Source organism: Chanodichthys erythropterus, chromosome 10, assembly GCF_024489055.1.
Source record: "Chanodichthys erythropterus isolate Z2021 chromosome 10, ASM2448905v1, whole genome shotgun sequence".
NCBI classification, from domain to species: domain Eukaryota; kingdom Metazoa; phylum Chordata; class Actinopteri; order Cypriniformes; family Xenocyprididae; genus Chanodichthys; species Chanodichthys erythropterus.
In genome coordinates this window covers 10,540,554-10,556,884 of record NC_090230.1, presented here as the reverse complement: position 1 = coordinate 10,556,884, position 16,331 = coordinate 10,540,554, and the positions used below count along the sequence as shown (strand labels likewise).

Below are 16,331 nucleotides of genomic sequence, written 5' to 3'. Positions count from 1 at the left end.
CAATTAATTCAAATAAAAAACAACTGCTAATACAATGTGATAGCATCTTTGTTTAGATTGTGATTAAAAAGCAGTGGTTCCCTCTAATTTGAAGTGGCTATGTATCTTTGTTTATAATAATAATAATAATAATAATAATAATAATAATAGTAATAGTAATAGTAATAGTAATAATAATAATAATAATAATAATAAATATCTGCAACCAGTATAAGAATCGGCCAATTTAGTTGTAAAAATAAATAAATAAATAAATAAATCAGAATCTAAATTGGCCATGAAAAAAATACTAAATACAATCTGGGCTGTCTTTTTCTATCAAGTAGATCTTGTCTTTCATAAAGGTCGAGGTCAGGGATCTTGGGCTTAAAAAGGTTGGTGACCACTGGTCTACGGTAATGGACTACGGTAAACCTCGGGATAAACAGAAAGACTAATGTTAGCGTAGATGCCATTCTTCTTCAACTATTAAACAACTTTACTAAGTAGCAGAACAGCTCGCAGACATGAGACCTCATCACAGGTGCATCCTTGACATCTCTACACACTGAGGACACAGCATGGACACAAGAGCCTCCCTCTCCATTCTGCTGCTGCTGTTTGGCATCTCCCAGGCGTCTCCTCTCTTGTTAAGATCCTATCTAGTCTCTCTCTCAAATTATTAACTCTCCTCAAATGAGTTGTTTAAAACATCTCTATTTCTACCACCAGGAGCAGATGTTTGAAGGCGTATTTGTATCAGAGCCTGAAACTCTGGACATCACCACAAGAATTTTGGAGACCAACAATGGTCAGGCACCTTGTAGATTTCTATAAAGCCAGTAAATGGTCACATTTCCAAAAAGTGATTGAGGCTTATAAATATTTTGTGTTATTTCATCAATATGTTTCTCTTTAAATACAGGATCATCTGAAGTCTTGATTGAAGGAGATCTGGGGTCTCATTTATAAAACTGTGCGTAGGATCCCTACTAAAAGTGTACGTACGCGCAAAAGCTAGATTTTGCGTACGCACAAAAAAATCTGATTTATAAAACCATGCGTACGCCAGAACCTGCGCACAAATCCCTTTATAAATCCCAGTCAGCGGAAGATTGTGCGTACGTACATCTCCACCCTGTCTCCTCCCCGAAATAACCATATATGGAGCTTATGACGCCTAGTTTTACTATACATAACCTCATCTGCATATCATTTCCATACACGTTCCCAACCACGTGACACCATGGTTAACACCGTCAAAGGTACAAGACATTGGAAAATATTAGATATGGACTATAAATGCCATTTGTGGCACACATTATATTGATAAAGATCATCCAATATCCTCTTTATGTTTTAGAATAAATATATCAAAATATCCATAAAAACAAAATTGTATAAAATACTTCAGATAAAGGCTTTAGAGTAGAGATGATTCATACATTTCCACAGGCCAGATAGTATTTTAATAGTTTTAAACAATTCAAATCAAATTTATGCAGTTTTGTTGATGAGGTGAACATATCTTTTAGGAAGTTTATAGGCTATTTTTAGTGGAAACAGATCGGACTACTTATTTATTGCAGTGTAAATGGGTGGATGACATAACGTACAGTTCTACCTGTCCATAATGTCATTTACTAAAGAAAATGGGTATTTTTAAAAAATGTATATCCTTATGTTGTTCCTCTAACAAGATATTACTACAGCGTACCATAGCTTTAGTTGGTGTATGAAGACCAATACTTCAAATTTTGATCTAAACATCAAAATTGTCATATGGTGTCACTGTCCGGGCTATGTGTGACTTTACTAATATGACAATATATCTCAGCAAAGTATAAATAATTGATAGATTTAAAGTTTAAATAACAGAATTAGGCATTTTTAATGAACACAGAAAGTGTTGATGTCTGTGCATGATTTTTAAGCAAGTTCTGGCCAAATACATTTTGTCCGTAAAATGGGCATCATATGGTGTGACATTAAAATCTATATTTTGAACGGGCAATAATTTGGACAACATTATGAAGAAGAGGTCCACACTCAACCAGGACGTTGCATTGTCATCTCTAAGGTGGTTTGGAAGGTCATGAGGCGAGTTCTGACTTTTTGATTTTTACTTAAAAAGCTCTGTATCTGATTAGCTCACTAGTGGTCAAAGTTTTGTGTCTTATGGTGTGACATTATTTGCATAAAAATGAAACACTTTTTACAAATTTTACTAATTTATTCTTAAAAATCATTGCTGTCATGTGGCAATTTACGTGCTAATTATAAGCTAGCTGTTTTTAGTTAACCGAGAGATTATCTTAACTGAGCAAAACGTCATATGGTGTGACACCGTATCATATGGTGTGACACCGTATCATATGGTGTGACTGTTTTTTCCAGGTCACACCATATGATACATTTGTCACACAATATGACATACCCCTTTTTTGGATGATAAATAAATAATCAAAGCATATTGTAATAAATTAATGGTGAACATTAAATTACCCATCCAATTAAAGGGTTAGTTCACCCCAAAATGAAAATAATGTCATTAATTACTCACCCTCATGTCCTTCCACACCCGTAAGACCTTCATGCATCTTCGGAACACAAATTAAGATATTTTTGATTAAATCCGATGGCTCAGTGAAGCCTACATAGCCAGAAATGTCACCAAATCTCTCAAGATCCAGAAAGGTACTCAAAACATATTTAAAACAATCATGTGACTACAGCGGTTCAACCTTAATGTTATGAAGTGACAAGAATACTTTTTGTGTGACAAAAAAACAAAATAATGACATTTTTACAACAATATCTAGTGATGGCCCATTTCAAAACACTGCTTCAGAGCTTTACGAATCGAATCAGTGGTTTGGAGCGCCAAAGTCATGTGATTTCAACAGTTTAGCAGTTTGATATGCAACCTGAATCACTAATTCAAAACAAGATTTGAAGCTTTATGAAGCAGTGTTTTGAATCATTAGATATTGTTGAAAAGTCTTTATTTTGTTATTTTTGTCACATAAAAAGTATTCTCGTCGCTTCATAACATTAAGGTTGAACCGCTGTAGTCACATGAACTGTTTTAAATATGATTTGAGTACCTTTATGGATCTTGAGAGGTTCGGTGACTTTGCTGGCAATGCAGGCCTCACTGAGCCATTGGATTTCATCAAAAATATCTTAATTTGTGTTCTGAAGATGAATGAAGGTCTTACGGGTGTGGAACGGCATAAGGGTGAGTAATTAATGACATTATTTTCATTTTTGGGTGAACTAACCCTTTAATGTGTTGCTTTTCAAATGTATACTTAATTTAAACATGTTTCACCATGTTTGCCATACTTTGCATATTAAAAGATGCAATTTTTTTGTTTGTGTCAGGCAGAAATGTCAAGTAAAGAGAGGACACAAAAATACAGGGAAAGACTCAATTCAATTCTTTTTTCTTTTCTGTATCTTTTATGTGTCTCTCCACATCTCTATAATTTTCTCATCTCTTGCAGGAGGAAGGGAGTGCACACTGAATGCCTTGAGTTTTCCTCTTTGTTTCTTCTCTTTATACCTTTTCAGCTTCCACTGATGTTTAAAGATCCCATGTGAGTCTGTTATTATCCCATGGGTATCCGTTTTTACTAATACTATAATAGTCTATGAATTTTCAATCTAAAACTTTCGGCTAATTGTAAATTGATATTTTTTACTGTTTAACAATTATAACACTGTCCTCTAATTTTAAAATGTTCATGTTGAAGTTTCTTGACATGAGATGGAGTTTGATTTACTCATATTTCATAAATAAAATCTTAAAAGTTTTAAAATGATGATAGTAAGTTTCATGATTTTTAGTCCTATTAATGTTAATTGAATTAATTGAATGATGAATGCATATAAAATACACTTTTTTTTTTCAGTTCGTCATGTAGTGTGACACTATATCATTTGGTGTGACAATCAGAATTGTGACAATAAAATTACTTTTTTTGTTATAAATCATAAAAAAAGTCAATTGAGCAAAAGAGAAATAGTATCAGCAAGAGTCACAGGCATTTTGTTAGATTTATAACAGAGTTTGTCAGAATTAATCTAAAATATCTGGACAGGCTGAAGAGGTATGTCTTACTTTGCATGATGATTTAAAAAATAATACAAAATATATTGGATCTGCACCAAAAAAAATTTAAATCTGAAGATAGTAATGATAAAGGTTTATGGTGAAGTTAGTTACGTAGGGAGAGTATATCTCATTTTCATTTTATATAGAATAACTTTTATGTCACACCATATGACAATTTTAGGCACAAATGCAACAAATTGGTGAATAAATCCAATTTCCAATACAAAATCTAAAAAACCACAACTATTTTTGGAAATTCAAGAGTCAGTACAACACAACTCAATATTTTTTATGCCTAATATTTGAAGTTTTAAAAAAAAAAGTGTTTTTCAGGCTTATATGTCAACCACCCAAATACAGTTGTCTGACTCAGCTGACAAAGTATTTTAAAAAGAAAACATGCAAATCTTACCGTTTTCCTCAAATTATATCCTTCAAATGGTAATTGTTTGAAGATCCTTCACACGACAACAACACCTCCTGCAGCTGTGGCTGTACAGTAAGATGTTATTGGACCTATTCATACTGGACAACGGACCGTTCGACCACCGAATCTAGCAGTGTCTTCCATAATATCGAAGTTAAGTGTGCATCACTGATCGTCATTCTCGAAAAAATATTTTGTCATAACATCTGCAGTTTAGTTTAAAGAGGAATTATTGTGCTTCCGGCGCTCCTCGCTGTCATTAAAACAGCGTGTCACTGGAAAAGTGATCGAAAGTAGCACATCTACTATCTCAATTCATATCATTTTGTCTCCAGAATGTGCGTACGCACGGCTCAAAGTTTGCTTAAAGGTGTGCACATTCTCCCGTCAAGTTTGTTTTTATAGATCACAACCTTTGCGCGGGAACTGGCGTACACGCACAAAACGGGGCTGGAAGCGTGCACGCACGCTTTATAAATGAGACCCCTGGTCTTTCCCAAAACCAGAAATGCTCTCTACTGCTTGAACTGTTTCTGGAAGAAAAACTCTAACAACGTAGTGGAGGTCCCGTACATAGTGAGCGCTGAATTCTGTACATGAATCTCCTTCATTCGTTGAACACAACTATGATTCATTTAGATGCCATTTTAAACTTGTGGAACCTTTTGTTTGCAGCCAATTACGACAGATCTGTGATTGCGAACGCCATGTCGGCCTTTCATGCCAAAACCTGCATCCGCTTTGTGGCCAGATCATCTCAGACTGACTACATCAGTATCGAGAACAAAGATGGGTCAGAACAATTATACAAAATAATCAGGACTCTCTTTTACAACAAGAACATTAAATCAGACATCTCACCCCTTTATTTCCTCTCTCCGCTCAGGTGCTACTCTTCTCTAGGTAGAACTGGTGGCAAACAGGTGGTCTCCCTCAACAGGCAAGGCTGTGTGTACACTGGCATCGCTCAACATGAGCTGAATCATGCCCTGGGCTTCTACCACGAGCAAACCAGGAGCGATCATGACAAGTACGTCAAAATCAACTGGGAGAACTTGTCTCCTGACATGACCTACAACTTCGAGAAACAGAACACCAACAACCAAAACACTCCATACGACTACAGCTCCATCATGCACTATGGAAGAACAGCCTTCGCCATCCAATTACCAGAATTTTTTTTCTTTTTCCCCCCAGAATCTCCTTGTAAATGAAACTAAGAACATCTTACTTGTGATGTTAGGATCAAATTATAGAGCAATTTTTTTCTGCTTCATTGCAGAAACTGAATATAACATCTGAACCTCAGAATAAAATACACAATTTCTATAAAAGCAAATTAGAAACTTTTTCGATTAAAACTTAAAACCACAAAGACATGAAATGTGACTCATCTTTAACTAGTAATGGTGTACAGTTGAATGTGTAAAATGCCGTAGCATTGCTATGGGTAGTTCAAGTCAAGTCAAGTCAAGTCACCTTTATTTATATAGCGCTTTTTGCAATGCAGATTGTGTCAAAGCAGCTTTACATTGAAAACTGGTATATAATTTTGGCTGCACAGCAGCTCTTAAAGAATAGTGTCAATGCAGGCAGATCAAAGCACTGTTGAATATCAAATGTCAAGTGAACCCAAACTCCAACAGGTGACATCAGGTGGCAAACAGTTGGCAAATAGGTGTTAAAATGGAGAAAAAAAACCTTTGGACAAACCATGCTTAGATGGGGGGCCAGTTCTCCTCTGGCAAACAGTGCTTTGTTACGATTCAGGTTGCTATCATAAGTCCGATAGGATCGCAACATTCAAATGATTTATTTCAGTTCCATCCAGTTGAGGATCGTATTCATCACTGCGGTATGGACAGTTTGTTGAGGAGCTGTGCCACTGGCTGTCGTGACGATGAGGCCTTCACAATGGATGATCTAGGCGCCGATGTCAAGGCGCCGATCCTCGGTCTCATCTGGATACTGTTACGGTACACAGGAGGCAGACACAGATGTTAACAGGTATAGGTAGTTTATTGACCACAGTAGAGCAAGGGATATCAAGCAGGTGAGTAGAATGGATGCAGATGAAGTTCAGATGGTAATATAGGGAATAGTTACTGTCCTTATCGTTGCAGGTAGATATACGCTGGAGCTTGGAGATCGCTGGAGACACTTGGAGCAGACTGGAGCACACCCACACAGAACACGAGGCACACAGAGGGAAGGAGGCACGCTGGAGACAGGTGAGTATACGGAGAGGAGTCCTTGAGGTAAGCATAACAGGAGTATATGCGAACGCGACCGGACATGGAGTGCTGTGTGTGTGTGCCTTACATAGTGCTGTTGATGAGTGCGGTGATGAGGTGCAGGTGGCGGTGATCAGTACTCTGGAGATGACGTGCCTTGTGATTGGGTGATGTTGGAACCTGACGTGTCTGTGACAGTACCCCCCTCCACGGCCCGCTCCAGAGGGCCGAGGACCCCGACGCCGTGCTGGTCGTCCTCTTCCCTGCGGTGCCGGTTTCTCAGGGTGACTGTCGTGGAAAGTCTGGAGTAAGCTGGGATCCAGGATGTCGTTCCTTGGGACCCAGGAGCATTCCTCGGGGCCGTATCCTTCCCAGTCCACTAAATATTCCAAGATCTCATGAACCTCATATGCAGCTCCATCCTCCAGGATGAGTGGAAGGGGGGGTTCGGCGGGCGCCACGTAAGGTCCTGTGGGGAGAACAGAAGGATGGTGAGCTTTAAGCAGTGACACGTGGAAAGTGGGGTGAATGCGATATCCCTGTGGCAGTTGGAGTTGGTAGGTGACTGGGTTGAGCTGCTTGACGATGGGGAATGGGCCAATGAACCTGGGACTCAGCTTTCTGCAGGGCAGACGCAGTCTGATATCCTGGGTGGACAGCCAAACCAACTGACCAGGCTGGAAGACCGGGGTGTTGGAGCGTTGAAGGTCGGCCGTCATCCTGCGTCTGCGCAGATCTCGTAGCAGCTGATGGTGTGCTGAGTCCCAGACCCTCTCTCTCTCTCAGAACCAGTAATCATCTGCCGGAACGTTAGAGGGTTCCCCGGTCCAGGGGAACAGTGGGGATTGATAGCCGAGTACGCACTGGAATGGTGTGAGTCCTGTAGTCAACTGTCGGAGAGAGTTTTGGGCGTACTCAGCCCAACCCAGGAACTGGTTCCAAGAGTCCTGGTGGTCATGACAGAAGGTACGGAGGAAGCGGCCAATATCCTGCACCTTCCTTTCCGTCTGCCCGTTCGACTGTGGATGGTATCCAGAAGTCAGGCTGACGGCCACACCTAGGAGGGAGTGAAACGATCTCCACACTCTGGATATGAACTGAGGTCCTCGGTCAGAGACTATGTCTTCTGGTATTCCGAAATACCGGAACACTTGGTTGAAGAGTATTTCGGTGCTCTCCATGGCTGTGGGTAATCCTGGGAGTGGAATTAGATGGCAAGACTTTGAGAAACAGTCCACAACAACTAGGATGGTGGTACTTCCTTCTGAGACAGGGAGATCAGTGATGAAATCCATTCCTAGGTGTGACCATGGTCGATCTGGAACACGCAGCAGAAGGAGTTTTCCAGCTGGCAGATGACGAGGACTTTTGGAGTTGGCGCACTCCCGACAGCCCTGCACGTACCTTCTGACATCAGAAGCCATCCCTGGCCACCAGAAGCGTTCTTTAAGCAACGAGAGGGTTTCCTTGACCCCCCGGGTGACCAGTGCCTAGTGACGTGTGAGCTGAGTGAATGGTTGGAGTGCGTCATGTCCGGGTGATATACAGCAAGCCGGGTGGACGGCCCGGCAGAGGGTTCGTGGAGGCATTGGAGGAGGGAATGGTCTCTTCTGACCAGGTAATAGGACTCACGATGAGAGAACTCGGAATGATGGGTTCAGGTTCTTCGGTCTTTTCCTCAGGGGCATGGAGACGAGAGAGAGCATCAGCTTTGACATTTTTGGTACCTGGGCGATAGGAGATGGTATAATTAAATCAGGAGAAGAACATGGCCCAGCGAGCTTGTCTTGGGTTTAGTCTTTTCGCTGATCGAAGATATTCGAGGTTTTTGTGATCAGTTAGCACCAGAAACGCATGTTTGGCTCCCTCCAGCCAATGCCTCCACTCTTCCAAGGCAAGCTTAACAGCAAGAAGTTCCCTGTCACCGATGGAGTAGTTGACTTCTGCCGGGCTAAGCTTGCGGGAGAAGAAGGCGCATGGATGGAGTCTACTTAGCGTCCCCTGCTGCTGCGACAACACCGCTCCCACTCCAGTGGTCGAGGCATCCACTTCCACAATGAACTGTTTTTCTGGATCAGGATGGACGAGCAAGGGAGCGGTGGTGAAGGCTTCTTTAAGATGGTTGAATGCATTGGTGGCTGCAGGGTTCCAGGACAGAGACTTGGGCTTATCACGGAGCAGGCTGGTCAGTGGATGGGTGATGGAACTGTAACCTTTGATGAACCGTCTGTAGAAGTTGGAGAATGCAGAAGACATCGCTGAAGGGGGCGTAACACTTGGGGATGTCGATGGATCGTTGTTCGACTGGACTCTTGATGGAAGTGGCGCAGAGAGAGAGATCAGACGGAGGAGATGATGGAACAGGAAGTTCAGCCAGACAGTGAGAGAAACAGGTGTCGCCCCACTTCAGGATTTCGCCCGTCTTCCAGGAGATGGTTGGGTTGTGCTGCTCCAACCAGGGGCGCCCTAGAACCACGTCAGCGGTGGAATCCTCCAGAACCAGCAGATGTATTTCCTCTTGATGTAGTAAACCAACTTGAAGTGTTACAGGTCCTGCCAAGGTGCGGACGCGCTTATGACTCAGGGGTTTGCCAGTTATTGAGTTAATCTTGTAGATCGTCGGAGACGGAGAGGTCTTGAGATGTAGCTGATGGCAGAGGGTGCCGGAGACGAAGTTGCCGGCTGACCCTGAGTCGAGGAGCGCGACCACTGAAAGGGAGACAGTAGCGGCAGTAAGATTGACGACAGTGGTGAGTGGTTTCATTTTATGAGAAGCAGGAATGATGGCACTCACCATGGGTCGAGGTGGTCGTGTGGGGCATGCTGCAATCACATGCCCAGGGCCTCCACAATACAGACAGAGATTCAGGGTTAGCCAACGGCGGCGCTCTTCCGAAGATAGACGTGAGTTTTCGACATCCATGGGTTCTTGGGCTGGTTCTGGAGTGCTGACGGGTTCGGATCGGCAGAGGGGCATGTTGGGAAGTAACTGGTCCTGGTGCTCTTGAATGCACGCTTGCATGCGAGTGGCGCAGCGAATGGAGAGCTGGATGAACTTTTTGAGGCCGATGGAATCCTTGCATGCAGCGAGATGTAGCCGTACCCGAGGTTCTAATCCTTGACGATATGTTGTTATTAGAGCTTGTTCTTTCCATCCGCTGACTGCAACAAGCATTCTGAAGTGCAAAGCATAATCGTAAATAGACACTGATCCTTGTTTCAAATTATAGAGTTTCTCACCAGCAGCAGATCTGTGATCGTTTTCCCAAACACCTCCCGGAAGTGGGAAATAAATGACGAGTAGGATTGGGTTACAGCGCCCCGCTGGGTCCAGATGGAATCGGCCCACTTTAATGCTTTGCCGCTGAGTTGAGAAATGATGAATGCAATCTTGGATGACTCATTCTGGTACATTTGCGGCTGCATCTCCAGGACCAGTGTGCATTGCAGCAGGAATCTGCTGCAATCCTCCACCGATCCTGAGTAGGGCGCCGGTTTGGCCATGGGACTGGCGTACGGCGGTAGTGAAGGAGTACTGATGGTGGAGGTGTTCGGATTCGCTGGTGCAGGTGAAGGATCCGTGATTGTACAGTACACAGGAGGCAGACACAGATGTTAACAGGTATAGGTAGTTTATTGACCACAGTAGAGCAAGGGATATCAAGCAGGTGAGTAGAATGGATGCAGATGAAGTTCAGATGGTAATATAGGGAATAGTTACTGTCCTTATCGTTGCAGGTAGATATACGCTGGAGCTTGGAGATCGCTGGAGACACTTGGAGCACACCCACACAGAAGACGAGGCACACAGAGAGAAGGAGGCACGCTGGAGACAGGTGAGTATACGGAGAGGAATCCTTGAGGTAAGCATAACAGGAGTATATACGAACGCGACCGGGCATGGATTGCTGTGTGTGTGTGCCTTATATAGTGCTGTTGATGAGTGCGGTGATGAGGTGCAGGTGGCGGTGATCAGTACTCTGGAGATGGCGTGCGTTGTGATTGGGTGATGTTGGAACCTGACGTGTCTGTGACAGATACGGCCCGGATCCGGTTGACTACGGTAAATCTCAAGAAAAACAGAAAGGCTAATATTAGTGTAGATGCCTGTGGCGAGGGGGGCGTGGTTCAGTGGGGTCTGCAGCGGGAGAGAGCATGGGGAGATCTTTGGTGAGTGAGCGGGTAAAATGTAAATCACAAACACCTGTTTCTCATTTCAGTAATTGGCGCGGAGACAGGTTAAAATGCAGCGAGAAGCAGGAGTCAGAGAGAGAGGGGAACTGCTGACTGAGCCGCTGGTGAACGACAACACTGCTGGAGTGAAGCCCTTTGTGGATTATTTTGTTTTGCTGTTGTGCATTGCACAGTTTTTGTTGGACGAAATAAAGCTCAGTCAGCAGTTCCTTCCTACACATTATCTTTACTACAATGCCATTCTTCTTTTTCAAATATTAAACAACTAGGGGTGTGACGAGACAGGTATCTCACGAGACGAGACGAGACGAGACGAGACTCGAGTTTGAGTTCACAAGACGTGACAAGATTTTTACACACTATTTTTAAGAAATCCTCAATGGTGAAATACATAACTAGAAAAAATATTCTGCAGGTGTATTTGAAATGTTTTAACTAATCATCTTTTAATGAATGTTATTTCAGTTCTACTTTCTGAGTATGAATTACCATAGGCTATGCAGTAAAAGACAACAATATTAAAGCACTGTAAAAGGTTTTGCCACTAACTCAACTGACTGACTTCTCTCCTGTATGATTTCATTCTCTTCAGACCTTACTGTACATGGTTTATGAGCTTCTACAACTTTTGACCTCCTAACTGAACTCCTTTCCACAAACTGATCATAGTTACAACAGAGACACGGAGGCAGAGGTAAAAGCAATCCAGGTAAGTTTATTCACAAATAGCAGAGCACAGGGTGATGGTAAGCAGACATGTAGTTCTTGAAAGGTGGAGAGAATGTAATACTGTCCTGATTTTGTCTTGCAGATGCAGATGGAGAGATGCGTTGGAAGGAGATGGCTGAGACACTCACACACACAGGCAGGTAGGCACACGAGGAGAACAGGAGACAAAGGAGGTGGAGGAGACAACTGGAGCAGGTAAGTATGGCGTTTTGGAGTCCTTAAGGTAAGCATACATGGGATGTAGTGCAAACGAGACCGGACAGTGAGTGTGTGTGAGTGTGGTGGTTTTGTAGTGGTGGTGATTGCAGTGCTGATGAGTCACAGGTGGCGGTGATCAGTATGCTGGTGATTGAGTGCGTGGGTAAGGGAGTGAGGTGGAACCTGACGTGTCTGTGACAGTACCCCCCCCCCTCCCACGGCCCGTTCCTGAGGCCGCGGACCCCGACGTCGTGGTGGTCGTCCTCTAGGGCGTGGGACAGGTCTGTCTGGGTGGTTGGTGTGGAAGGTCTGTAACAGGATAGGATCAAGGATATCATTCTTGGGAACCCATGAGCGTTCTTCGGGGCCATAGCCTTCCCAGTCGACTAGGTATTCAAGTTGACCACCACGGCGCCGGGAATCCAGGATCTCGTGAACCACGTAAGCTGTGCCTACCTCCAGGATGAGTGAAAGCGGGGGCTCGGCGGCTGCCAAGTCAGGTTCTGTGGAGGGAACAACAGAAGGGTGGTGAGGTTTTAGCAGTGATACATGGAATGTAGGATGGATTCTACTGTACTGTGCTGGGAGTTAGAGACGGTAGGTGACAGGGTTGATCTGCCTGACGATGGTGAATGGGCCAATGAAGCGGGGACTCAGCTTCTTGCAGGGCAGACGTATCCTGATGTCCCTGGTGGACAGCCAGACCTTCTGCCCCGGTTGATAGACAGGAGCGTCGGAGCGCCGAAGGTCGGCTGTCATTTTGCGTCTGCGCAGGGCTCTCTGCAGTTGGTGGTGAGCTGAGTCCCAAACCCTCTCGCTCTCCCGGAACCAGTAGTCGACTGCAGGAACGTTGGAGGGTTCCCCATCCCAGGGGAACAGTGGGGGTTGGTAGCCGAGTACGCACTTGAAAGGTGTTAGTCCAGTTGTGGCTTGGCGGAGGGAGTTCTGTGCATACTCGGCCCAACCCAGGTACTGGTTCCAGGAGTTCTGGTGGTCGTGACAGAAGGTACGCAGGAAGCGGCCTATCTCCTGGATCTTCTGTTCCGTCTGCCCGTTCGACTGAGGATGGTATCCAGATGACAGGCTGACGGTCACACCCAGGAGGGAGAACAAGGCCTTACAGACGTGGGAGACGAATTGGGGTCCTCTGTCGGAGACTATGTCTTCAGGTATTCCATAATGACGAAAAACATGATTAAACATCAATTCTGAAGTGGCCATGGCGGTAGGTAGACCCTCTAGGGGTATCAGACGGCAGGACTTTGAGAAGCGGTCTAACACCACCAGGATGCATGTGTGACCATCAGACTCAGGGAGATCGGTGACGAAGTCCACTCCCAGGTGTGACCAGGGTCTCTCAGGAACGGGCAGAGGATGGAGCTTGCCGGTGGGAAGATGGCATGGGCTCTTGGAGATGGCGCACTCCCTACTGCCCTGCACATACCTTCTGACATCGTTGGCCATGTTGGGCCACCAGAAGCGCTGTTTGAGCAACGAGAGGGTCTCATTGACCCCCGCGTGGCCAGTGCCAAGTGAAGAGTGGGTATTGTGCAGGGGTGGAGTGCGACGTGCCCGTGTGACATATTGAAAGCCTTGGGGGCAACCCGGCAGAGTGCGTGTGGAGGCATTGGAGGAGGGAATGGTTTCTTCGGACCACTGGATGGGGTTCACGAAGATGGACTCCAGCAGGATTGTTTCAGGGTCTTCAGGCTTTTCCTCGGGGGCATGGAGGCGAGACAGGGCATCAGCTTTGGTATTCTTTGAACCAGGGCGGTAAGAGATGGAGAAATTGAACCTTGAGAAAAACATGGCCCAGCAAGCTTGGAGAGGGTTGAGTCTTTTGGCAGCCTTCAGATATTCAAGGTTTTTATGATCAGTGAGAACTTGATATGGATGAGTAGCCCCCTCCAACCAATGCCTCGACTCCTCGAGGGCAAGCTTGACGGCCAGGAGTTTGCGGTCACCGGTGTCATAATTGACCTCCGCCGGGTTGAGCTTGCGGGAGAAGAAGGCGCATGGATGGAGTCTACTTGGTGTCCCCTGCTGCTGCGAGAGGACCGCTCCCACTCCGGTGGTGGAGGCGTCCACTTCCACGATGAATGGGAGATCCGGATTAGGGTGGACGAGGAGGGGAGTGGTGGTGAAGGCTCTCTTAAGGGTCTCGAAGGCGTTGGTGGCTTGTTGGGACCAGGACAGAGACTTGGGCTGGTGACGGAGCAAGTTGGTGAGTGGACTGACGATGGTACTGTAATTCTTGATAAAACGGCGGTAGAAATTGGAGAAACCTAGGAAGCGTTGGAGTTCTTTGATTGTTGATGGAGTGGGCCAGGACTGGATAGCGGAGACCTTCCCCTCGTCCATCTGAATGCCACTGTGATCAATTATGTACCCCAGGAACTGGACAGAGGGCTGGTGAAAGGAGCACTTTTCAGCTTTAAGGAAGAGATGGAATTGCTGTAAGCGCTGGAGGACCTCCGCAACGTGGTGGCGATGTTCTGCCAAGCTCCGGGAGTAGATGAGGTTGTCATCAATATACACCAGAACGAACTTGTGGAGAAACTCCCGGAGCACCTCGTGTATGAAATCCTGGAATACGGAGGTGGCATTGACCAGGCCATACGGCATGACGAGATGGAGGCGTGTTGCGGGCAGACAACGTCACTGAAGGGGGCGTAGTCCGGGGGAACATCCACGGAGCGCTTCTCTACAGGACTTTCGATGGATGTGGCATTGATGGAAAGAGACTTGGAGAGTGGAGATTTCGGAACAGGAAGCGCTGGGAAGCAATCAGGAAAGCAGTGGTCGCCCCACTTCAGGACTTCGCCCGTGCGCCAGGAGATGGTGGGATTATGTTTTTCAAGCCATGGGCGCCCTAGAACCACATCAGCAGTGGACTCCTCCAGAACCAGCAGATGTATCTTCTCCGAATGCAGGATACCAACACAGAGTTGAAGTGGTCCCACACAATGACGGATGTTCTCACGGCTCAGGGGTTTGCCCGTGATGGAGTGGATTTGATAGTTAATCAGAGAAGGGGAGATCTTGAGCTTGAGTTGTCGACAGAGGGCGCCTGAGATGAAATTTCGAACGCTGAATATGACTTGACAACAGGGCCTTTTTGGGTCCACAGGGAGTCTGCCCATTGCAGGGCCTTCCCTTGCAGTTGCGAAATGATGAACGCTATTTTAGCCGTGTCGGTGGTGTAGAGGTGCGGCTGCATCTCCAGGACCAGTTTGCATTGGAGAAGGAATCCGCTGCAGTCCTCCGCCAATCCAGAGTTGGGCGCCGGTTTGGCCATGGGACTGGCGGTGAACGCTGGAGAAGAAGCGGTGATGGTGGGTGCGGAAGCTGCAGCGTTGGTGGGTGATGGTGAGGATGGTTGTGGAGAGAGTGCTCAGCGCAGTACGTCCACGAGCTCTTGAAACGGGTCGTTGGTGCTCATGCTGTGAAGTTGTTAAGGTCCGGTCTTCTGTTACAACAGAGACACGGAGGCAGAGGTAAAAGCAATCCAGGTAAGTTTATTCACAAATAGCAGAGCACAGGGTGATGGTAAGCAGATATGTAGTTCTTGAAAGGTGAAAAGAATGTAACACTGTCCTGATTTTGTCTTCCAGATGCAGATAGAGAGATGCGTTGGAAGGAGATGGCTGAGACACGCACACACACAGGCAGGTAGGCACACGAGGAGAACAGGAGACAAAGGAGATGGAGGAGACAACTGGAGCAGGTAAGTATAGTGTTTTGGAGTCCTTAAGGTAAGCATACATGGGATGTAGTGCAAACGAGACCGGACAGTGAGTGTGGTGGTTTTGTAGTGGTGGTGATTGCAGTGCTGATGAGTCACAGGTGGCGGTGATCAGTATGCTGGTGATTGAATGCGTGGGTAAGGGAGTGAGGTGGAACCTGACGTGTCTGTGAAAATCATAGAAATAAAAAGAAGTATAAATAAAAATGGTAACACTTTATAATAAGGTCTCATTTATTAACATTAATGTATTAACCAACTTCAACTAACAATGAGCAATATATTTGCTATAGTATTTATTAATCTTTGTTTATGTTAGTTGATAAAAATAGACATTCGTTTTTAGTTTATGATAGTTCACAGTGCATTAACTAATGTTAACAAATGTAACCTTACTGTTTGTGCTTAATAAGATTAAGAGAAAACTGTTATTCATTTTCAAGGAAGGCCTAACACTTTACAATAAGTGCAACCAATAATCACTCTCTCAATATTCAAAGTGCAAATAAGACCATTTTTTTTCTTTGATACAGAGCTAAGAGATGGTTACAACTACACTGCCCAGCCTAACATAGCTTTCATATTGAGAGATATTTGCACGCATCAGGGAGCCGCTTTCAAAATGCGGGGCATTGAAATTGCGTTTGAATGCGCGCTCGCGTTTACTTTCACTTTCAGCGATCGCGTGTAACTCTGTAAATATGG

At 45.0% G+C, this 16,331-nt stretch overlaps 1 protein-coding gene across 1 annotated transcript; it reads left to right on the top strand.

The window, feature by feature from the left end:
• The first annotated feature begins 560 nt into the window (after window positions 1–560).
• LOC137028103 (hatching enzyme 1.2-like) lies at window positions 561–6,530 on the top strand. The gene is made up of 7 exons (XM_067396862.1): window positions 561–644; window positions 715–790; window positions 905–938; window positions 5,009–5,118; window positions 5,202–5,319; window positions 5,413–5,694; window positions 6,380–6,530. The coding sequence occupies exons 1-7, from the start codon at window positions 561–563 to the stop codon at window positions 6,528–6,530; spliced, it is 855 nt and encodes a 284-aa protein (XP_067252963.1).
• Window positions 6,531–16,331: the final 9,801 nt, after the last annotated feature.